The sequence below is a fragment of the Suillus paluster genome, assembly GCF_016628075.1.
Source record: "Suillus paluster strain FC165 chromosome Unknown EDB91scaffold_107, whole genome shotgun sequence".
Taxonomy (NCBI): Eukaryota; Fungi; Basidiomycota; class Agaricomycetes; order Boletales; family Suillaceae; genus Suillus; species Suillus paluster.
In genome coordinates, this window is record NW_024537667.1 from 1,041 (window position 1) to 24,753 (window position 23,713).

Genomic DNA, 23,713 nt, shown 5'->3' on the forward strand with positions numbered 1-23,713 from the left:
ATCTATACTATATACACCCGGCCCATCCGTTTGCCTTGGACACTCCACCCCCTCGGCCCACTCGTCTAACACGGTACAATTATTGCCATGGGCCGGCACCGGGTGGCCCGTCTCTATTGGTACATTGTCACGCCCGGCTGCCTGTCTGAGATGGGTATATGTTACTGCATTATGTGTTAGATAGACCACTGAGTACCTCGTGTAGTCATCAGTGAATACCACAAAATAGTGGTCACCGGTAGAGGAAGTGATGTTGACTGGTCCCCAGACGTCGGAGTGAATGAGGTCGGCTGTCGCTTTAGCGCGGCGTGCAACGGCAGGAAAGGGAAGTCGTTTATGTTTTCCCATAACACAGGACACACAGTGTATCGTGTCGGCGCCGTCGACGTGATGATGCAGCGTGGTCTTGTTGATGTTCATTCCACTGACATGTCCCATGGCCTTCATAATGGTCGAAAAACCAGCATGCCCAAGATGACGATGCCACGTATTGAGAGATGGAGGCGTAGCCTTTGTGAGCATCGCGCGTGCAGGGGTGGAATAAGCCATGTGGTATGTTGCATCTAGCAGATATAATCCGCCTTTCTGGTGCACATGGGCGATGTACAGCCCATTGCCATCGTTAGAGCGCAGTGTTCCCCCTTTGGAGGTTGTCGTGAAGGATATACGAGCAGAGGCGAGGGTGGAGACCGAAATGAGTGTGCAATGTAGATCAGGGACATGTAGGAACTTGAGCTCGTGTTCCGTCAATGAATCACCAAACCGGAGAACAAGCTTCACTTTACCCCATCCTGGAGCTAACACCACATGCTCATCAGCTAACGTCACACGGATAGGTTCACGCAGTTTCACATAGTGAGAAAAGCGTGATATTTCGGGCTCCATATGAGCCGTTGAGGCAGAGTCTACATGGAAGGATCCAGCCGGTAAAGTAAGGGCTGATGAGATATTGGCTGAGTGATCCTTTAGCGTAAGGACGAATGGAAGTGGTGTGATAGACTCGTCAGTTGGGTCTGGCAGGGAGGACACCGTGTCAGCGGTGGTAGCGGCAGGGGAGGAAGGACTAGGTGCTGACTTTGGAGTCTTGTCGTCCTTGGAGAGCCGTGCACGGCACTGTACCCAGACATGACCGGCCTTTTGACAGTGGCCGCATTTAGGTCGCCATCCTACTATCCAGCCATCCCCTTTCGTCTCATCAAATCCTTTCGGTGGGACACGATCACTGGTCTTGGGGTTGGAGGAGTTTCCTCCTCGGTGTCCAGAGAGCATGGCCACGTGGTCACTGCCACTGGTCCCAGCGCGGTGCAATTCCTGAGTCTTCAGGCGATTCACAACATCGCTGAAGTCTAGCGAAGTGTCGCTGTTGACGAGGGTTTGACGAAGGGGGTCGTAATAGTCAGGTAGGGTGCGCAATAGAACATGCACGAAGATTGCGTCCGGGATCTTGTACTCGTCCTTTGCTGCAGTTGTAACGACACTGGTGGTGGAGGGTGCGACTGTGGTGACAGAGAGAGCTGCAAGGTCTGATTTCAGCACGGTAAGGGTTTGCATGGTTTGGGCGATGGAGGCACTGTCATGCGCCTTGGGAATGGTGAACAGGCGGTCCAGGTATTGATTGAATCGAATAGCTTTTTGGGGAAGGTACTTCTTCTCTAGAGCAATCCACGCCACGTGCAGATCATCTATATCGCGGAGGTGGACGAAGTCCTGCGCATCAATTGCCGTGGACAGAGCGCTGAGAGCGAGGAGTCGGCATTGCTTGTAGACTCGTACTCGCTCGTCGTGTTTCTCTGCGCAAATAATGTTTTGATCCACGTCCGTGAGTGTGGCTGGAGGTGATGGTTCCGTCTCGTCGCCGTTGATATATGGCCATAGTCCAATGCCGCCGGACCACATCTTAAAGCCAGTGACCCATTGAGAGTAGTTGGATCCGTCGAGGGTGAGCTTCTCATGCGGATATCGTTCAGTTTTGGGAAGGGAGTCAGGAGACGACATGGTAGTGTCAGAGCCAAGTGGTTATCGGCGAGAGAATGAGAGATTTCGAGGAGAAGATGTCGCTACCCTTTAGTCAGGGCTCATAACCTGTTAAAGAGCGAGAACTAAGGTAGCGTGAGTCTCAGTCAATGGTAGAAAGACTCTATTCGTGTAAACTAACCTAAGGTAGCGTGAGTCTGTAGGACCGCTAGTAAGTATCATGTATAGTATAATATGAATGGTATGCGCACCTCAGTCAATGGTAGAAAGACTGAGGTGCGAGTATAGCGTCTAGCCATCCTTAAATAGAAAAGAGAAAATGGTCAGTAACTAGGGTGGATGACGTCCAGTGACACTGGCAGCTAAGGTACATAGAACTGGAACAGTTAGATATATTTATCTGGAACCGGCTCAGTGCTCTGACGGATCACCTCTCAACAAGTAAGATTCAAATAATTGCGATAAAGCGAATAACGGAACGATTTTAATTGGCTGATACAGTATATACGTACAACCAGGGTGAAGCGAGGTGTGTACAACCTATTGTCGTAGTAGTACGCACTCTTCGGGAAATGGAGGCGCAACTGACTATTCCTACGGATAGAGCTTCTTCCACTACTACCTACCTTCCTTCATCGCATCCTCATAGTAGTTCTCCCCGTCCAGCCACGCAACTTCATCAAAATTTTAACCCGATACCTGGGAGCTCGAGGTATTCTTCCACTACGGCCAACTTTGCAGCGTGTCCTAGTATTTACATGCGTTCTAATCACAGAATGACCGTTGCTACTGGTCGAGCTCTGCATCATGGCGGAGTATCCCAGCAACCCTGGCCGCAGTCAGCCTATTCCACTCCTTTCCCTAGAACGAATCCTGGAGTTAGCGCTCCTTCGACCGCAGATCGGCAAAATGCTCATCCTGTGTCCCCGGATGAGCAGCCGAGTATACCCGGCACGCCTCAAGGAGCCTTCTCGAACGGCGTGGAGATGGCTGGGACGAACACCGCCATCCAGTCACGACCCAAGCTACTGCCAACTCAGGAGCAGCTCTCACACGCAGTGAGCGTGATCCAGAATATGAAACGAGTTTTCTCAGCAAGTGGGTCGTCCCTTCATATATGCTCGCTACAGATTCTTATCTTCTGAGCAGAACTGCCGACGATGCAACTGCATCCATTATCAGATGACCAGCGCATGGAGTACTACCGGCTACTACAGCAGCTTCACGAGATGACTCGGGACCTTGATGCCAAGCTACCAATGTACTTGATTGTGTTGCATTCGGATATTATGATTTGCAACCTCGTCGCCATCGTAAGTGCCCTCCTTGCGTGCGTGCGTTCTGTCGCGTTAAGTGTTTCTTTCTAGGTATCATTAGTGGTGCATCAAAGGGCTAGCTATCCGACAGAGTCATGCTGGGTCATAATCGATCCCTCCGCTCTACAGAGCATGTATGGCTTACTACAACAGGTAATTTCGCAATTCGAACAAAGGCATCAGATGCTCGAAACTGTTGTCGTACCCCAACAAACGGATGATGGATTTGCTGAGCTTCTCCTAAATCAACCATCTCCCTCATCTACCGCTCCCAGTGACATTCCCTTCACTCAGTCAATCCCCCAAATCCCTATCCCAGACTTAACTAGACACATCACCCGATGCAGCCAAGACCCCGTTGACGGCGGTGCATACGGAAATATTTACCAATGTCTATACTATGGTTATATAATGGTTCGTGCAGATGTCACAGTTCTTCCACGTTTACTGACATATCATTCACCCGCAGGTTGCCGTCAAAGTAATTCGATCGCAACCCTTCAGTCCTGAGGTAATGTTCTGTGGCATGGAAAGACATTTGACTCACCCCTCTTAGGTATTTCGGCGAGAGCTCGGGATTTGGAAGAGGTTGCAACATTCGAATATCTTGAAGTTCATGGGTATTACTAGAGGCTTTGGCTCCTCTGTAGCGCTGGTTGCTCCGTGGATAGACAATGGCACTCTGACGTCGTTCCTCAAGAGGAACAACGGGATCCTCACGCTACATGATCGTCTGCTTCTGGTGAGAACTTCAAGGACTTTCCCGCTTTGTGACATCGAGCTCACCATTTCTTGGCCAAGCTACATGGTGCAGCCGCTGGCCTCGACTATCGTGAGTGTACGCAAACATCCACATCACAGGCATAAATAACTTTCTGCCTCAGTTCATACATTTCGCTTCACTGTAGACGGACAGACACTTTCATACTGTTGTACATGGAGACCTCAGTGGTGTAAGGTCCCTCATTTATTCCAATCCTGCATACTAATAATCGATTGCCAGAATAATGTCCTCGTCGGTAGTAATAACACTGCATACCTTGCAGACTTTGGCCTTTCGGGAACTCTAACAAAATCGCCCGGCATGACGTACCTCGCGAAGATGAGCTGTCGTCCAGGAGCGTTGAGATGGGCAGCTCCTGAGCTTCTTTCAGTAGATGAATCAGCCGCCTCTGCACCCACCACTCGAAGCGATATCTACTCCTTTGGTTGCATCATGCTTCAAGTACATTTTCTGCTTTTGCTAATGCAGGTTACTAATTCGTCCTGCAGGTCTTGACTGGAGATGTTCCCTGGCATCACTTGAAAATCGATTTCGCAATCTGGTCGAAAGTGACCGTAGGGGAAATTTATCCTCGTCCCGGTTGTGTCACTGACCGTCACTGGAATTTTATGACCCGTTGCTGGTCTATGACACCCACCGATCGGCCTTCTGCCACGGAAGTACTTCAATTTGTTGATAGCAAACTCGCTTTGTAAGTACCATTGAGGGAAAACTATGTCATACGCTTGTTTACACATACTTGCAGGACAAACGCGCTATAATATTCCATGTACAGTGGATCTATTGGCGATGCCCTGCCTCATAGAGCCTCGGGTTGTTCTCCAGTCTACCAAGATGCTTCAGTGTCGTATACAATTTATTTATTTAAACATTCTTATCCATATATTTCAATGCAACCTCCCGCGATCTCGTTCCTGGCGTCAGTATTCAACACTTGCCATCCGTTCTAGCGCGCCATAATTCCAGTGATGCGAGAGGCTACAACACACGTTCCGCAGGAGACATGATACACAGGATACCATCTCGACCGCCATGATCCAAGACGCAGCAAACTGCCAGTGTGTTCAGTTTTGTTTTGCGAGAGACAATCACTGCCATCAGATTGGCAAGTTCGTGATGAAGGCTATCAGTGGTGTAGGCTTTCGCTGATTTTAGTCACCGATTCTTTGACTGAATGAAAATTGATAGTCTGATCCATCCAAAGGAATCAATGGCAGGTTGGAACATGGACAAGGAAGAACGAGGCAGAAGGCTGTGATAGGACATCTTCGTCTTAAGGCAATCCTCCCCCTTCCTTGAATACACTTCGACCTTCCTGACCTCCCCTCCTCCCCCCTCGTCCCACCTAACCATATCAGAAGCAGCATACTCCTCTCTCTGGAAAGCCCTCCATCCCAATGCCTGGCTCACTTTCTCCCCGGTTACATTCACTGTTTCCCGAACTTGATGAGGAAGAAATGGAGATTCGGAGACGATTTCTGTCTGCCTCTGAAAATACCCATGCCCACGAACGACTCGAACAGTGGACTCTAATTCTCAGTCCACGACCCCCGCAGATGAAATCAGTCCTTGCCCCTGGCGCACCCGCCCCATCGCCTCCGTCCGTGGCGTAGCTAGACGGTTCACCGCAGGTGGAGGGGAAGACAGAGATTCTTCGTTGTTGATGGTTGTCGGTCGAGCGGGCCCTGTAAATCCAGCTTGAGCTTAGACACTATTAGAACCGTCTTTCACAGCTTTCAAGAATAACTATACGTGCGCCTTGCATCACCGTTATCTTACCTGAGCTGACTACCTACACAGGTGGAACGAATGGATAAGGTCACCTATTCGGTATTATAACCTCACATTGAACTCACAAATTACATTTACCGTATGTGATATCGGAGGACCACGCACAGCGGTGCCTGTTGGTAGCTCAACGTTCAGGATGTTGGAAGGAAATAGTCTGTTAGGTATATTTGCAATGCATTGTAAGGGTCACTACATCAGGACATTGCGCCGAGGAAAACACCGCTGGCTGCTCTGGTCAGGTCAAGAAGCAGATGGTTCCATGCGGACCAAGACTCCTAGTAATTTGTCAATAGGGATGAAATAGATTGTTTAGAGAAGGTAGGTAACGCCACAGCTCTCGGGTACTGTCGCTTATCGGTCATCGTCTCTACAGCTCGTCAAGAAATACGAGCGAAGCGACCTATCAAAGTCAGATTGGTTAGACAATATGGCCTTCAGAAAGATGGAGGAGATACATGCTGTAAGTCTTCTGATTCTGAATGCAATCGCTTAAAGAGTACCGAAGGCAGAGACAGAAAAGTCAAAGAGCATGCATCTCTATACCGAACCTCCATGTTCCGGCTTTCCCGTGATATTCAGCGAGCCCGTAAGTGCCGCGTTCCCGAGTGTAGCTCGCTTGACGTTCAATGCTTTTTGGAGGCTCGAAATTAGGCGACAATTCCATTTGCACATCTACTAGCAGCCCAGACACCTGTCGTACCTGTACTCCCCAGTTATTTTGCTACAGATCCACATCTGTGGGCCATCCTTCTGGAGGACAAGCATCGCCGGCTCGTGCTGAGTCACCGAAGTAGTCCATATGACAGGGAGCTCAAACCTAATGCCAAGATTAGGGATGAACTTTGGGTGCGCAAGGCTCGTACCGTTATGCATTGATGCCCTTCTTCACACGTCATTCATAGGAAATACTTAACTATGCACCCTCTCAATATCTCAACTCCGAGGAGAAAGACCTCATCCGGAAGTTTCGCTTCTCCCTTGCACTGGACACGCGTGGGCTCACCAAGTCCCTCAAGTATGTCACTTGGCGAGATCCTTCGGAAGTCAAGCAGGCAGTTGAGGAGCTGCTACCGATGTGGACAGAGGCCGACACGGATGACGCTTTGGAGTTTCTCGAACCGCGAACCGTGGACTCGAGAGTGAGAGCGTTGCAGTACGGCAGCTTACCCGCGCATATAATGAAGTTCAAGCATTTCATTTCCCTACGTGATAGCGGCACTGACATTATTTGCAGGAGCTTCTGTTGTATCTCTTGAAACTCGAAAGTGCCTCTAGTGAGCAGCGCTCAAGTCGATCGACTACAACCGCGTTATCTTACGACGACAGCGGGCTGACGGACTTCCTGATTGCTGAAGTGCAAAAACCATATGCTGGGTAACCAACGATAGTAGAAGTAGAATTGGAAGACAAGGTTGTAGCGAAAATGTACGGGCGGGTGGTATTCAAGTTTCTGAACAAGATTCTAGAGGTAACCAGACTTCCACTTGTATTACCCTCGCTGACGAACCCAGTTCCTCAGTTAAAAAATGGCAGTGAACGCTGCGAGCTCATGCGACAGCAAGGCGTCCTCGTCGAAACCCTCACCAAACGAGCCGAGGAGCTACGCACATCTAAAGACCCACGACCGAAGAAAAAAAAAAACTCCACTCCTTCATCGACTCCAAGAACGGGCTCGTCGCCATTTCTCCCCTACCTCTGCCACTCGATGCATGCATGGAGATCACGGACATCAACGCTGAGAAGTTGTCCGTCTTCAAGTCAAATCTCTATCTCTTCTTGTTGTATTGCCAGTGTTGGCTCAGAGTATCCTGAAGATGGGGATGACATGCGCAAGGTCCAGCTAGTCCTCTAGTTGTCCACGCTCATGGATCAGTTACTTAGGAAGGGGGATCTAGACCTGAAACTCATTTCACATGACGTGCTGGCGACTGGGCCGTTGCAGGTTATGGTGCAGTTGATACCCAGCAAGACTAAGACTATCGCGGCGATTATCAGTGAGAATGGGATGCTCTTGAATTATTTGAGAGCGAATAATCCGGATGAGGGTGGCGTTGGAACGTGCGCAGTTGTGGTGGGTCGTTCTGCGGTCCTGGCGGTGATGTGCGCTAAACCTTCGTTGGTAGTTGGACACTTCGTCGTGACGTACCTGCTAGGTGTAGGCGACCGGCATTTGGACAACCTTTTACTGGCACCGGGTGGTAAGTAAATATGACCAGCAGGATTCAACTTCTAACATTGGCTCCGCAGGTCACTTTTTCCATGGTCAGTGTCATCTACCTGTACGTTTCATGCTCCTGACATTTTGATTAGTCGATATTGGGTACATCCTTGGTCGTGATCCCAAGCCGTTTCCTCCTCCCATCAAAGTCTGTAAAGAAACGATGGTATGGGCAGCGCTCAATCCAGGCACTATGCGATTTAAAACTTCCGTTTTACCGCCCTTACGATCCTCCAAAAAAGCGCCAACCTGATCCTCAACTTGGTAGCGCTGATGGTGGACGCCAACATCGACAAGGATGATGACGATGTGGAAGAGGAAGAAGACGAGCTGGCGTTACCTCCGAAGTTAAAGTGGACGTGCGAGGCTCAGCATAGGGTCATAGACAATTCAGTCGCATGTGATCCCAATCTCGAACACGCAGCGAACGGCAAGGGCAAACAACGACTGGTGTTGGATGAAGAGCTTGCGCGGTCAGTCATCTGATCGGCTTGTAGAGCTGGGACTAGAGAGCGAGGAGTTGGTCAGGACGGGCACTGGGAGTGCACGCCGAGAATTCCAGCTAAGTTTATGGGCGTAGGATATGTGCGGGGCGCCGAGGACGATGGAATGAGCCAGTGCAGGAGGATACCCCGGCGGAGGGGCTAGCGAGTATTTTTTCTTGTTATTTTCATCATCATGATGTTCCCCTAGCTAGCTGACGCTTTCGTTCTCGTGTTTTTTTTGTATGGCTATCATATATGATAGCGATACTGGTTCCTCTTCTGTTCTCTTCCGGTGGGCATAATTCCGTTATGATGCAATAAGCCCCAGTCCCTGCAGGATTCCGACCCGTGACTCACCTTAGCGAATAAGCGGAAGGATGTCTAGTTCTTTGTATTGTTTACCCCGGACCCACAGACTATGTCCAGTGATTGATTTTCAGTCCGGTCCAAGAATTAGGCAGAGCGAAAACAAAATACACCTCAGCACCACCGGAAGCATTGATCGCGACCTCGGCAATCTCTGGTGAGACAAAACTGAACGCATTTGAGAGGATCATTCTATGTGAAATCGCAAATAGAAAGGTGCTGTATTCAGAAAGCTCTCCCTCTGATGAGATTACCTTCGATTCTTATGTTATCTCTCCTCTTGAACTAGTATTGATGGGTTCCAAAGACAGGATCTACACAGTTTCCCGTTTCGACGATCGTCAAAGAGGTGTCCATGCCAACCTTTACGGTCGACCAGATTCAATAATTCAACGCTTCATCCTGCACTGCAATGATACCGGCGCAAATCGATATTCCTGGCCTGAGGCTAGATGAACTATGGATGGTGATGTTTGGCTGATAATTACAAATGTAGGGAGAACCTTGTCAGCTCCTTAAACAGCGCAACCATATTAACATGCACCTGGAATCGGATCATTCCCGTGGTGATGGTGATGGTCGGGAGGGTCGAATACGCGCTGTTTCCGTACATCCTGCAGGCCGAACGTTGACCGCTCGCCGGAATGCCTCCCAGATCTGCCCTACCCGCAAGAATACTGGCGGTATGTTACACGTGCGATATGTCGACACAACTCCGAGGACCGATAAGTTTTCGCTGGTCATTTCCGCTTGATGTAGAAGCGTGCCCAAATTGGCACAAAGGTGAGGTGAAGGGAGAAGCAGACATGTAGTATGTAGCGGTGTTCAGTGGTCGGGATCTCATAAACCGTGGTGGCAGTGCAAGTGTCACGGTGCGTGCAGTGAGAAACAGTTATACGTAAGAGGAGTCGATGAAGCCGAAAACATGCGAATAGGGAGAAAAATGGTCAAGAGTGAAAGTTGCACATCGCGATGTAGGGAAGACGTAGAGAATCACGAGCGGAGGTGTCATGAGGGCGTGTGCCAATGCCAGTGCGGGAGGTGGTAGAAGCAAGGCTCGTGACGCGTGACGAGCGGACAGTGAAATGCGAGCAAGCTACCCAGAGTGTGACATTTTGTGACTATCCGAGCAACTCCTCCTTCGCTCGTTCGTACTGTCCGAACGAGTGGTATCCGATCGGTACCTAATTTTAATTCCTTTATGTCCTCCATATCGATATCAATATGTACATAATTTCTACATAGAATTTCCAGAAAAAAATCACTGCAGCCACACTGCCTCTCACGTATACTAGTGCTGTTCCGTACTGTCACGTAATGATTTCGTAGTAGTACCGTGATATAAATTGCGCAGGACAATACCAGACCCAACTGTTAAATGTTCGCATCATCCTTTTAAAAATCTGGATGTGCGACTAAGCCTCTGGTCATATGCGTCCAGTCACGCTTTATTCTTCCACTACGACTGTTGGTACACGGCATCATCATAGTTCTCCCCGTCTGCAACGTCGTCACCATCCATATCATTTCACCCAGAATGAGCTTACCCCTCCAGAACTGATGCAGAGGAGGGAGCAACCCTTTCATATACTTGGAGGAAACCAAGAGCATCTGTGAGCTATGTTGACGTGTCTTGCAAGCTTCCTATTTACACGCATTCTAGCCATAGAATGACCTCTGCTGCTGGTCCAGCAGGTGTTACGCAGGGTGCTGGAGCGTCCCAGCAACTCTTGCAACAACCAGCATACCCCACCCCAATTTTTGGAACGAACCATGGTGCTAGCGCTCCTTCGACTGTAGATCGGCCAAGCGCCAATCCTGTAGCCTCGCATGGGCAGCTGGGTATGCTCAGCGCACCTCAAGGAGCCTTCCCCAACTGGGTGCCAACTGCTGGTCTCGTCCTGACTCCCGCATCACAGGGACCGCCATTCATGACACCGAACAGAATAGAACCCCTGCAGATGGCTGGGACTAAACCCGCCATCCACTCGGGAGTCATTCTGCAGCCAACTGAGCCGCAGCAGCTCGCTCATGCAAAGGTTGGGATCATGTATCTGAAACAAGTTTACTCAGCAAGTAGGTTGTCTCGTTCATACACGCTTGCAGCAGATTCTTATCTGCTGTGCAGAACTGCCGACGATGCAACTGCATGAATTGTCAGACGGCCAGCGAACGGAGTACAGTCGGCTGCTGCAACAGCTTCACGAGGTAACTCAGGACCCCGATGTCAAACTACCAATGTACTGGATTGTTTTGAGATCGGATAATATGATCCGCAACCTAGTCGCAATCGTAAGTGCCTTTCAATGCGTGCGTACATTTTGTCAGGTTAAGCTTGTCTTCTTTCCAGGTCTCGTTGGTGGCACATCAAAGGGCTAGTTATTCGACAAGATCGAACCAAGTCATAATTGATCCCTCCGGTCTAAAGAGCATGCATAGCTTACTACAAAGTGCTATCAAACGTTTTAGGCATCAGACGATGGAAGCCGCCGCCGCACCGCAACAAGCGGATAGTGGACTTGCAGGACTTATCATAAATAGACAATCCCCCCCACCTACCGCTCCCGATGTCATCCCCTCCACTCGGCCTATCCCTCCAATTCTCATCCCAGACTTGACTGGGCTCATCACCCGATGCCACCAAGATCCCGTTTCTGGCGGTACATACGGAAATATTTACAAATGTATGTACCACGGGCCAGACGGCGACATACAGGTTCGCGTGGATGTTACATTTCCCCCACGTGTACTGACGTATCTCACCTGCAGGTCGCCATCAAAGCAATGCGACCGCAAATGATCAGTACCGAGGTGGTGGTATTCGTATTACGGAAAGAGCTCGGGATTTGGAAGAGGTTGCAACACTCTAATATCTTGAAGTTAATGGGTACTACTAGAGGCTTCGGCTCCTCCGTGGCTCTGGTTGCTCCGTGGATAGTCAACGACACTTTGACATCGTTCCTCAACAAGTACAACGGAACCCTCACGCTGCTTGATCGTCTGCTTCTGGTGAGAACTTCAAGTTCGTTCCCCGGTTTGCGCCGTCGAGCTCATCGTACCGTACCCAAGCTCCGTGGCGTAGCCGCTGGCCTCAACTATCGTGAGTGAATATTGGAATCCACAATGCACATAGCAAGAATTAACCACACTCCCTCAGTTCATACGTTTAGCTTCACTGTAGACGGACACACGTACTCTAATCCAGTCGTCCACGGAGACCTCACTGGTGTAAGGTCCCTCATTTGTTCCAATCCCTCATCCTAAGGATCGACTTCCAGAACAATGTCCTGATCGGTAGCGATCGAACTGCATATCTCACAGACTTTGGTCTTTCAGGAACTTTAACCAAATTGCCCGGGATGACTTACCTCGTGAAGATGAGCTGTCGTCCAGGAGCATTGAGGTGGACAGCTCCTGAACTTCTTTCCAAAGAAGAATCAGCCTCTGCCATCACCCTCAGAGCGATATGTATTCCTTTGGTAGCGTCATACTTCAAGTAAGTCGTTTCCTTGTTCCTTTTGCTAATGCAGCTTACCACATACTTCGTGCAGGTTCTGACGGGAGTCATCCCTTGGCGTCACTTGAGAAATGATTTCGTAATCTGCTCAAAAGTGACCGCAGGGGAAATACAACCTCGTCCAGATGACGCTTGTGTCACCGATGGGTACTGGAATTTTATGACCCGTTGCTGGTCAAAGACACCTGTTGATCGGCCTTCTGCTAAGGAAGCACTTGAATTCTTCGAAAGCGCACTCGATACGATTGAGCCAGTGCTGTAATTCATTAGTTCATGTACGTACCCAGTACCGTAATGGTCAAAGGACACATCAATACTGCATTTCATGTATCGTGCATCCGTTGGTGCAGAATGGCGCCCAGAGCTCCCAATTAGACTGAAAGTATTAAATCACCTCCAACGGTTCAGAGGGGTCCTCTAACAACGGTACCTGCTCACTGCATTTTGGGGTAATCATGACGGTTTTGATAGGTCATTCATTGCCTCTTATTGTTTCTTCTGCACCATGTGTGAGCTTTGACCTCTGAGCTGTGAGGTTCGCACTTCAATACTAGAATTTTGTGGCACGCTAGAACGCACGGCAAGGGTGTCGCATATTGACACTGAGACGGGGAATCAATTGTGTGCATCGAAAATTAATTCAGATCATCTTCACGCAATCGACGCAGATGGATTCCGCGGGACTCGATTGTCACCATTCCATTAATTTTTGCACATGTATTATTGAGTCACGAGTGCAGTTCCCCAAAAAGAGTCATCTTTTCGAAGGTTGGCATGAACATCTCTTCTACGATCTTATGCCGGCAATCCGTCATGGACCGCAATGATGCTACGTTCCCATAACAACCACAGACGGTGCTCGCAGAGCATCAATATTCCTTGAGGCTGGATGTGTAGAAAGTAGAAACTAAGAGACAGGTCTCAGCGTTGGTGAAAGAACTGCTATGACATTAATAGTACCTAAGAGACAGGTCTAGAAACGAAACAATGTAAGTGAGAGACGGCGTGCAGAATGAACGTGAACTGTACCTCAGCATTGGTGAAAGAACTGCTGAGGTACAAACAATGTGATACAACTAAATTATAAGCTACGCTATAGAGTCCGTGATGGCGATCAAGAAAAAGGAATATGAGGTCGATGTTGAACATCCAACACACCCCCTCAACGAGACAACGAAAACGAGAGACAAAACAGAACATTTGCCTCAATGAGACACGAGCGCGAGACCAGAACGATGATGAATGAATGCGGGACGGGGTAAGAGTTTGGTGAATATGTAGGCAGTATTTTTATGAGTCGACAACCAGATGGGCAAGAATGTTTTATCTTCGATATGATGACGGATGAAGTGGTAACGGAGATCGATGTGTTTTGTTTGAACGTGATTTGCAGCCTCCTTCGATAGAGTGATGGTGCCAGCATTGTCTGCAAATAGTTGCAACGGCAGGGGTAGAGGGATGCTGAGGCACCCAAAGAAGGACTGGAGCCAGAGGCCATCTTGAATGGCCGAGGTGAGTGCCATATATTCTGCTTCAGTGGATGAGAGAGCCTGAGTGGTTTGCTTCTTTGTGGAGTGCGAGACGGGGCCACCGTTGAAAAACCAGACATACTGTAGAGATACGACACTAGCTTCGTCACGTGCAGCACGTGACACAGTCACACTTGGTGTCACAGCTTCGAATGACCCTGTGACCTGTGACCACACAAAAAATAGCTTCGCAAATTGTGATTGCTGCACCTTGGCTTCTTGTCTGATTCATATATTATTGTAAAGCTGAGAAACAACAGGTAGAATCTAGCTCAGCATTGTTGTTTTTATATGTTTTCTGTATGTTTTTCTGTATGTTTTTACCATATGTCACAAATTAGCTTCGGTCCCCAAAAAATTGGTGTGACAGTCACACCAAATAGGTTCGATTCGTCGAGGTCTGTGACCCGTGATGAACCTAGTGTCGTATCTCTACAGTATCCCAAAATTGATATGTGATCCTCAGGGCACAAGGCCCAGTCAGAGTCAGAGAACCCGTGCAGACTTGGGTTGATTCCTACACCCCCGTAATGTGCGCGAAGAGTTCTTGTACCGGCGAGATAACGAAGAATGTGTTTGGCGGCTGCATAGTGTTTAGGTTCGGCGGAGACGTTGTACTGTGCCAGTCGCATGACAGTAAGCGTGATATCGGGGCGAGTGTACATGGCAAGGTAAAGGAGTTCACCGACGAGTTTGCGATATTCGGTCTGATGGTCGTTAACATGAGGGAAAATGTCAGTTGGATGGCCAAACGGAAAGGTGGGGTCCATGGGCAGTGCTACTGGGTTGCAATCTGACATGCTGTGCTCCGCCAGCAGATAACCGATGTAGTCCTCCTGATGCATCCATAGTTCACGAGTCTGGCGATCGCGGATGAATTGAATGCCGAGATATTTCATGACAGGTCCAAGGTCAGTGATACCAAAATGTTCAGCGATTTGCGCCTTTGTTCGGTCAAGGAAAGTGCGATTGTTCGATCCCACGAGTCCGTCGTCGATGTGCCATGCGATGATGCAGATTATTCTCACCCCCTCGCCATTGACATGGTCAAAGATGAAAACGGCATAGTCAGCATCGCAGCGTAAGAACCCGAGACAAGAGAGGACTTCGCAGAGGAGTTCATACCAGTCATAAGCAGCCTGTTTGAGACCATAGAGAGAGGAAAGGAGATGGGCGACTAGGCGGAGACCATCGGGACCAGCGCGCTCGAAGCCAGGGGGTTGACACATGTAGACGTCTTCTTGGAGTTTGCCCCACAAGAAGGCACGTTTCGCATCAAAGCAATCGAGTTCCCAATCGTTGGCTGCAGCATAAGTGGAAAGAACGCGGATAGAGGTGGATTTGGCCACTGGGGCAAAGGTGCGTCTGAAGTCAATGCCTGGAATCTGGGAAAAGCCCTGCGCTACCAGTCTCGCCTTGAATACAGGACCGCCCTTGAGATCCTCCTTGAATTTTAGTACCCAGCGGCACCCGATGGCGCGACGGTCGTCAGGCAGTGGTACGAGTTCATATACCTTCATTTCTGACATCAGGTTCATCTCTTTATGCATCGCGGCTAACCAATGGTCGTGATCTGGACGACGGAGTGCTTCGTCATAAGTTGCAGGGGGGACCTTGAGATCGTAACCAGGGGACAGAGGGTTTCGGCGTGTGTCACTGCGGACGGACAGACAAGCCATTTCCACAACAATGAGGTTAGCCATGACCTCGGGGAAACCAATTTCGTCATCATCAGGGTTGATTGCATCAGGGTTGACAACTGCGGGAGGTGGGCGGTCAGGCATGTGAGCGGGAGCATCGACGATTGGTGCAACAGGTACAAGAGCATCCGAGGAAGGTGGCGGAATGCCCGTGAGACATGTGATGCAAACCTCGCGTTGGCGAGCGAGACGCGCTTTGTCGGCAGCAATGCGACCCTTAAAGAGTTGGCCCTTCTCAGTTGAGATTGGGATGCGACCTGAATGACGAATAATATCAGCGTGAGGAGGTGGAGGCGGGATGATGATGGTAGGAGGAGGTGCCGGTGGGAGTACAGCATCGTCGTCCTCATTGTTGCTGTCAGGGAAGGGGCAGTTGGACAATCCTTCATCAAAGATGACATCGCATGAGTTGAAGAAAGCGCCAGTGACGATGTCGCAACATCTCCAGGCTTTGACACCTGGGGGGTATCCCATGAAGATGGCTTTGCGAGAGCGAGGTCCAAGTTTTCGCTGTAGCTCTGTCGGGATGCGCGCGAAACAACGAGCACCAAAAATGCGTAGGTGGCCCAGATTTGGTTGAGTGCCGTGCAGCATCTCATATGGAGTTTTCCCCGCAGGTAGTGCACATGATTCCATCCGATTAAACAGATAGCATGCGGTGAGAGCCGCCTCACCCCACAAAGAGCCTGGCAAATGGGCAAAGTCCAGCAATGCATACATACGACCTTCAATTGTACGCATCACCCTCTCTGCTTTCCCATTCTGCTGATGAGCTTGGGGAGCAGAGCGTTGACGCTGGACACCTGTTTGCTCAAGATCTGCCGTAAAGGCGTCATTGATAAATTCCCCGCCATTATCAGAACGAAAAATCTTTACACTCCGCCTGGACAGGTTTTCCCAGCGGGCGCGCAGTGCGCGCCAGGTGTCTAGAGACTGATCTTTTGAGGCAAGGAGTTGGAGATCAAGCGCGTGTGTGTGGTCGTCAAGAAAGACGATGAAGTAGCGCTTGTTGTGAGGAGTGAGTGTGGGAATGGGACCGCAGAGGTCGGAGTGAATTAGATCAAGGAAACCGGACGTGCGTTCAGTCTCAGATGGATGAAAGGGTTGATGAGTGTGCTTGGCCATGATGCATGATTCACAGTGAGAGAGAGGTGCGGTAGAATTGATGGTAACGCCCTTGGCAACGCGACCGAGTCGTAATACCACCTCCTTTCCGATATGTCCGATTCAAGCATGCCAAAGGTCCAATGAGAGAGGAACGTGAGCGAACGCTGACATTTCAGGGTGAGGTGATGATGCAGTTGATGGCACGGAGGCCGGAATGAACTCCATGTCTGCAGCATATAGTTTCCCGGTGGCTGGTATAGCACCAAGGAGAGTGCCTTTGTAGGTGAGTTCGCAGGTCATGTTGGATCTGAAGTTGACATCCCACCCCTTCGCGTTCATGCAACTGGCAGATAGAAGATTGAGTAAGGCACCCGGTGCATGAAGGCAGTTGGATAACCGTATACGAAGTCGTTTCCCTCCGATGGTGAGCCATGCAACGCAGGAGCCGCGGCCGGTGGTTTGCAAGATACCGTGATTAGCGGTGCGCACTGGAATGGGGTCTGCATCAGAATAAGTGTGAAAAAAATGCTTGTCTTTGACTAGGGTAATGGTAGTGCCAGAGTCCAAAATGGTGGAGAACGGGAGGTCGACGGTGCAAGATACATTGTCTGGGAGCTCTGTAATTGATGCAAAAGACATGTCGTCCATAAGACTGCTGAGTCCAGTGACAGCCGCTGCGATAGGAAGTGTAGGAGTAAGAGCAGGAGGAGGAGCTGGAACGGGTGCTGTGGTAGCAGCTGCAGCAACTGCGGACTCCTTGTCCTTCTTCTTATTCTGCATCCAAGGAGCCTGACCTTCCATTCCACCACCCTTTCCATAGCAGTGAGCATGGTCATGATCGCCCTTGCTGCAGCCAGGCGTGGTGCAGAACACCCCTTGGGGGTTGTGCTTGTGCATGCGCAGACCGGTGATGGGATTGGTGCCACTTGCGTTGGGAGTGGTGGCGGCATTGGCATACTCTGAACCTGGATGCGAGGAATGCGCATGCTGGGTCACGACATGGCGTGCAGCCTCAGATGTGACGTGAGACACGCAACTCTCGAAGGTAAAAGTAGGTACAGATGCTGACGTGGCGGTCGTCGACTCGTCATGCATACGCTGTTCGAGAAGAGATTTGAACTGCTGCCAGATTGGGGTTTGAGGGAGCCCCATTAACATATGGTAAATGGCGTCAGTTTCACCCCAAGGTGCACCAGCATCCATTAAGCGCTCGCGGAAAACCGCATGTTGCGTGACATAATTGGTGGCGTCAGCGGAGTCCTTCATGCGCAACGCTTGTACCTGCTGTCTTAGAAGATACTGTGCGCTCATGTCGGTCCAGTTGAAATGATCTTGTAGGACCTGCCAAGCTTTACATGCGGAGATGGTGTGAGAACGAGGAATGAGTGATGTGACGGACGAGCTCAGTCATCGAGTAATGAGTTCCTTGGCCTTCATGTCTTTGAGCAACCATTCACGCATCAGCGCTGTTTCAGTGTCCGTGGGTTTAGCTTTATCAACTGGTAAAGGTATGTATGAGGGAAGACCAAGGAGATCCCCTGGTTTGGATTTCGTGTTGATGTGGCACCAGTAGTCTTCGCATGCAAGAGCGTACTGCATCTTGGTAGCCCAACCAGTATAATTCTCCGTTCCAAGCAGCTCGGGGATGTGATCATGTTTCCCCATGACGATGCCGTCGTGGAGGGAAATGAGATAAGTGAGCGGCGGGCACTAACTGAGTGATTTCTGTTCGAAGTTTTGGTTTCTGGCTCAGCTTGAGCCAGGGCTCATAACCTGTAGAAAGTAGAAACTAAGAGACAGGTCTCAGCATTGGTGAAAGAACTGCTATGACATTAATAGTACCTAAGAGACAGGTCTAGAGACGAAACAATGTAAGTGAGAGACGGCGTGCAGAATGAACGTGAACTGTACCTCAGTGTTGGTGAAAGAACTGCTGAGGTACAAACAATGCGATACAACTAAATTATAAGCTACGCTATAGAGTCCGTGATGGCGATCAAGAAAAAGGAATACGAGGTCGATGTTGAACATCCAACAGGATGGACGGTGGATGATTTTAATTCGCTGACTACGTTACAAATGTAAGTCAGACTCGCCCTCGCCAGCTCCTTGGACAGAGTAACCTTATCGACCAAACATTCGACAGGTTCATTCCCGTGGTTTAGAGTGTAAGAGATGGCTGGGACGATCGAATGTGCACCGTTTCCGTGCATCCTGCGGGTTAACTACTCGCCGGTAGTCGCGTGCTTCCCAGATCTGTCCTGCCAGTCGAATACTGGTTTGCCATAAGTTTGGTGGTGAGTTCAGGGGTAAGGAAGATGATTTCGGTAAATTGGGAACTGTGCCAAGGTAGTATAGAAATGTGCGCATGGGCTCGAGTCGTCATGGACAAACATGCGCCGTGTGACATGTCCAGTGGATCTCGCGTACAGTTGTACGTGCAGGTGGTCTGCAGGATCACTGGCAGCGGCAGATCAGCGGCAGTGTGAGGCAGTACGTACGTAAGGAACGATGGTGAATTAAGAGCGGAGGTGTCGACGAGGGCGTATGTTATGAGTGCAGGACTGTGCAGGAGGGAAGAGTGATACAGAGGATGTGGGCACTGCGGAGATATGATCATGACGGTTAGGTTCCGGAGTGGAATAAAAACGGTCCAACAACTTGCCAAGTCATGCTGTAGTGAATGGTTCTAAAGTCGTGCCGCCGTCAAAAAAATTCAGTTCTAGAATAATATCTGATAGGGGAGTAGGCTTGGGTAGACCCCAAGATTCACATCGCGTTCAAACATGTAAATATTTTAAACTCCGCGACTGTGTTGTACCTAGGTTTACCCGCCAGCTCACAACATCTCCGGTCTGCGGTTTAGAAACTTTTAGAAAGTGTTTCTGTGACCTTGATCATGCTTCGAAGTACGTCGAGGCGACACTAGTACTCCGATATTTTGAACCAAAATGTCTCTGGAAAGTTCGACCAGTGTTACTTCTCAAAGGTGGCTGTGCTGTACTGCTTGATCTCATGTTGTCCTCATGTCGCCTCGGATTTTTAGATCGGGAATGTATATAACATACACTGCGGCGCTCAGTCTCCTTTACCATTTTGTCCCCAGCTGCCCGCAGTTCCGATAATTTTCCAGCTCGAGTCGATAATATCAGAACCAGTCTCAGGCAACGACTTCCCTAGCACCTCATAGCGCGCATTCAACGGTAATCAGGCTATGCCTCTGGCCACATCTCGCCCTTCCACTATGACCAATGCTGGTGCATTGCATCGTTCTCCCCGTCTGGCAGCGCAACATCGTCATCGTCCATATGTGATACCTGGGAGGGAACGTTTGCCCCAGAATGGACTTAGACCACCCCAGCAACTTGAGCCGCAGTCAGCCCGATCCACTACAAGTATTGGGACGAATCCAGGAGTCGACGCTCATTCGACGGCAGGTCGGCGAAGCGCAGATCCTGTGGTCCCGGATGAGCGACTGGGTATGCCCAAGAAGCCCACCATCCAGTCAGGACCCACTCTACCGCCAACTGAGGAGCAGCTCGCACACGCAGTAGACCTGATCCAGAATCTGAAACGAATTTACTCAGCAAGTAGGTCATCCCGTCATATATTGTCGCCGCAGATTCTTATCCTTTGCGCAGAACCGCCGACGATGCCACCCCACGCATTGTCAGCCGACGAGCGAATGGAGTACGACAAGCTACTGGAGCAGCTTCACAAGATGACCGAGGACCTTGATGTCAAGCTACCAATGTACTGGATTGTTTTGAGATCGGATAATATGATCCGCAATCTTGTCGCAATCGTGAGTGTCCTTTATGCGTGCGTGCATTTTGTCGTGTTAAGCTTGTCTTCTTTCCAGGTCTCGTTGGTGGCACATCAAAGGGCCAGTTATTCGACAAGGTCGAACCTGGTCATAATTGATCCCTCCGCTCTAAAGAGCATGCATAGCTTACTACGAAGTGCTATCGAACGTTTTAGGCATCAGACGATGGAAGCCGCCGTTGCACCGCAACAAATGGGAGGTGGACTTGCTGGACCTGTCATAAATAGACAATCCCCCCCACCTACCGCTCCCAATGACATTCCCTCTACTCAACATATCCCTCCAATTATCATCCCAGACTTGACTGGGCTCATCACCCGATGCGACCAAGATCCCGTTTCTGGCGGTACATACGGAAATATTTACAAATGTATGTACCACGGGCCGGACGGCGACATACAGGTTTGTGTGCATGTTACAGTTCCCCCACGTGTACTGACGTATCACTTACCTGCAGGTCGCCGTCAAAGCAATGCGACCGCAAATTTTCAATACTGAGATGGTGGTATTCGTATTACGGAGAGAACTCGGGATTTGGAAGAGGTTGCAACACTCTAATATCTTGAAGTTCATGGGTACTACTGGGGAGTTCGGCCCCTCTGTGGCTTTGGTTGCTCCGTGGATAGTCAATGACACTCTGACGTCGTTCCTCAACGACAACAAGACGCTCACACTGCGTGATCGTCTGCTTCTGGTGAGAACTTCAAGGGCTTTTCTCGGTTTGCGCCGTTAAGCTCATCGTTCTGTACCCAAGCTCCATGGCGTAGCCGCTGGCCTCGACTATCGTGAGTGAATACCGGCATCCACATAGCGAGAGTTAATGACTCCCTCAGTTCATACGTTTAGTTTCACTGTAGACGGATATACATACTCCAATCCAGTTGTCCACGGAGATCTCACTGGTGTAAGGATCCTCATTTAATCCAATCCCTGATACTAATGATCGACTTCCAGAACAATGTCCTGATCGGTAGCGATCGAACTGCATATCTTGCTGATTTTGGCCTTTCGGGAACTTTAACCAAATTGCCCGGCATGACGTACCTGATGAAAATGAGTCGTCATCCAGGAGCACTAAGATGGGCAGCTCCTGAACTTCTTTCCCTGGAAGAATCAGGCACTGCAATCACCACTCAGAGCGATATTTACTCCTTCGGTAGCATCACGCTCCAAGTAAGTTATTCCCTCTTGCTAATGCAGCCTACTAACTTGTCCTGTAGGTCCTGACTGGAAACGTCCCTTGGCCCCACTTGAACTGTGAAGCTGCAATCATGGGTAAATTGATTTTTGAGGGGCAAACACATCCTCGTCCAGATCGTGTCACCGACGAGCAATGGGATTTTATGACCCGTTGCTGGTGTAAGACACCCACCGACCGGCCTTCTGCCCGGGAAGCCCTTCAATTTGTTGAAAGCGAGCTCGCTAGGTACGATTGAGTCTGATATAATTTATTATTTTATATGCCCGTCACCGTAGCGGCCACAGGACAAATGTGTAATGATATGTATTACTTACTTACATGTAGCCTGATCTGTTGATGGGCGCCTTGAGCGCTGAGGTCCCCTAATCATACCGGTCGTGCACTCCTGCTCGCTGCGTCTGCGTCCTGGATCGTGGCAGTTTTGGTAGGTTAATGCGTCGCATTCTCCTCCGCAATGTGAGCGTTAGAGAGGAATTATGGTATTCGGACCATTCATCATGTAACTGATGCTCACGGAACGACACGGACATCGCACTCGCCTCGGTCAGATATAATATCTTCGTGCAACATTCGTGCAACACACAAAGAACTACGCAAAAGGCACACTTCTGAGTGAATACTCGAGCTCGTGTGTTTGTTGTTGCTCGAATTTGAGCTGAGCATCCAATTAAATATTGCGCACTATCGGAATTTTACCGGCTTACTACATGAGGGATAGAAGGTAGGTCATTGTCAGACTCAGGGTTGATCACTAGTCAAAGGTAATCTGAGATTTGGTGGAGTGAGTTTCTATGTTCAATTGGGTGGCGTTCTTTACGCGTCGTTTGCGTGCGTGCCTCCCAAATCTGTCCTGCCAGCCGGCCCGGATGCTTACTGGTGGTGTGCCGCAACTTGGGGACCGTGCCAAAGTAATATCAAGATGTACGCATGGGTCTGGTCGAATCGTCATCGCGTGCGATACGCAGACACAACTCCGATAGCAGTTTCCCCTTCACGAAGGAGCACGGAGTGTCCGGCACATCCTGCGACGACCTGTAGTCCGTTTCCGCGAAACAGTGACATTCGACAAACAGAAACGCACCCGAATTAACACAGGTGATGTTTCCCTTAGAACCTGCTAGAAGGAGAAGGGGAGTATGACAACAGATGTGCAGCGAGCGGAATACATCGCCCTTATGCCTTCCCTCAAAGTAACAGTGAATCCCGAACATTTTGCATAAGACTCAGTCGTTTTTCATATCAGATCTAGCTGTATGTAGTATCAGAATTATTGTTCGTCCTTTCCTCCTTCAAATCAGAGTCACCTTCATCTTCGACCTCAAACATTTCAACCGTCACTATGAAACCAAAAGGCGCGAATGATTATTGCGTCAGATGGGGAGCGGGCGGTTACACTAGGTGTTGATTCTGTAGATGCGTATCAGCAAATATTGGTGACTGGGTGTATTGAAGTTGTGGTGCGCGTTGGGTAAAATTGGCACGAGAGGTCGGATGCAAGACTCACCACCATCAGACTCGATCCTGGTACTTCTTCCGCCTATAGTCATCAGTTGACTTTGCCTTCGACTAGCTTGGCTTTCTTCCTCTGAACTGGTTCACCTAGCCCAAGCGAGACGGTGACCCTAAAGAAGCACGTCTCCTTCCATCCCTCTTCTAGTTCTTTCTCCTGCTATGGCCACGATCGATAATCAGTACTTAACCTCCTTCACTTCACCCTTATCACCTTCTGCCAGTGCAGAATATATCACCACCGTCGACGGTGGCGCTGACTTCTTTTTTCTGTTCAATTATATCATAGCCCCTTCGTTGTCTGCCTCGTTCTTCCCTCTTTCTCTTTAATTTAGATGGACCAGACCATGTCCATAATTTATTTTTAGTTCGGTTCAAGAATGGGTAGGT

The 23,713-nt window shown here is 49.6% G+C and overlaps 3 protein-coding genes across 3 annotated transcripts; all 3 read left to right on the forward strand.

The window, feature by feature from the left end:
- Positions 1-2,750: 2,750 nt before the first annotated feature.
- Positions 2,751-8,731, forward strand: EDB91DRAFT_1086816 (kinase-like domain-containing protein; the record flags this gene model as incomplete). The annotated part of the gene is made up of 23 exons (XM_041316122.1): positions 2,751-3,072; positions 3,124-3,287; positions 3,342-3,443; positions 3,474-3,704; positions 3,760-3,771; positions 3,847-4,122; positions 4,294-4,515; positions 4,563-4,765; positions 5,073-5,132; positions 5,875-6,143; positions 6,170-6,183; positions 6,239-6,325; positions 6,361-6,451; positions 6,593-6,711; positions 6,768-7,004; positions 7,100-7,139; positions 7,254-7,610; positions 7,657-7,699; positions 7,747-8,063; positions 8,113-8,127; positions 8,176-8,235; positions 8,352-8,556; positions 8,581-8,731. 23 exons carry the CDS (start codon positions 2,751-2,753, stop codon positions 8,729-8,731), a joined length of 3,597 nt encoding a protein of 1,198 aa, XP_041171262.1.
- A 1,873-nt stretch (positions 8,732-10,604) lies between these two features.
- On the forward strand, positions 10,605-12,713 carry EDB91DRAFT_1254392 (kinase-like domain-containing protein; the record flags this gene model as incomplete). Its single annotated transcript, XM_041323815.1, has 8 exons — positions 10,605-11,010; positions 11,063-11,226; positions 11,285-11,650; positions 11,704-11,943; positions 12,004-12,034; positions 12,092-12,162; positions 12,213-12,413; positions 12,465-12,713. 8 exons carry the CDS (start codon positions 10,605-10,607, stop codon positions 12,711-12,713), a joined length of 1,728 nt encoding a protein of 575 aa, XP_041171263.1.
- Positions 12,714-19,627: 6,914 nt separating this feature from the next.
- Positions 19,628-22,199, forward strand: EDB91DRAFT_1350522 (kinase-like domain-containing protein). Its single transcript, XM_041326074.1, has 9 exons — positions 19,628-19,776; positions 19,834-20,377; positions 20,429-20,592; positions 20,650-21,015; positions 21,071-21,307; positions 21,368-21,398; positions 21,447-21,517; positions 21,568-21,786; positions 21,834-22,199. The coding sequence occupies exons 2-9, from the start codon at positions 20,002-20,004 to the stop codon at positions 22,047-22,049; spliced, it is 1,680 nt and encodes a 559-aa protein (XP_041171264.1). The 5' UTR covers positions 19,628-19,776; positions 19,834-20,001; the 3' UTR covers positions 22,050-22,199.
- Positions 22,200-23,713: the final 1,514 nt, after the last annotated feature.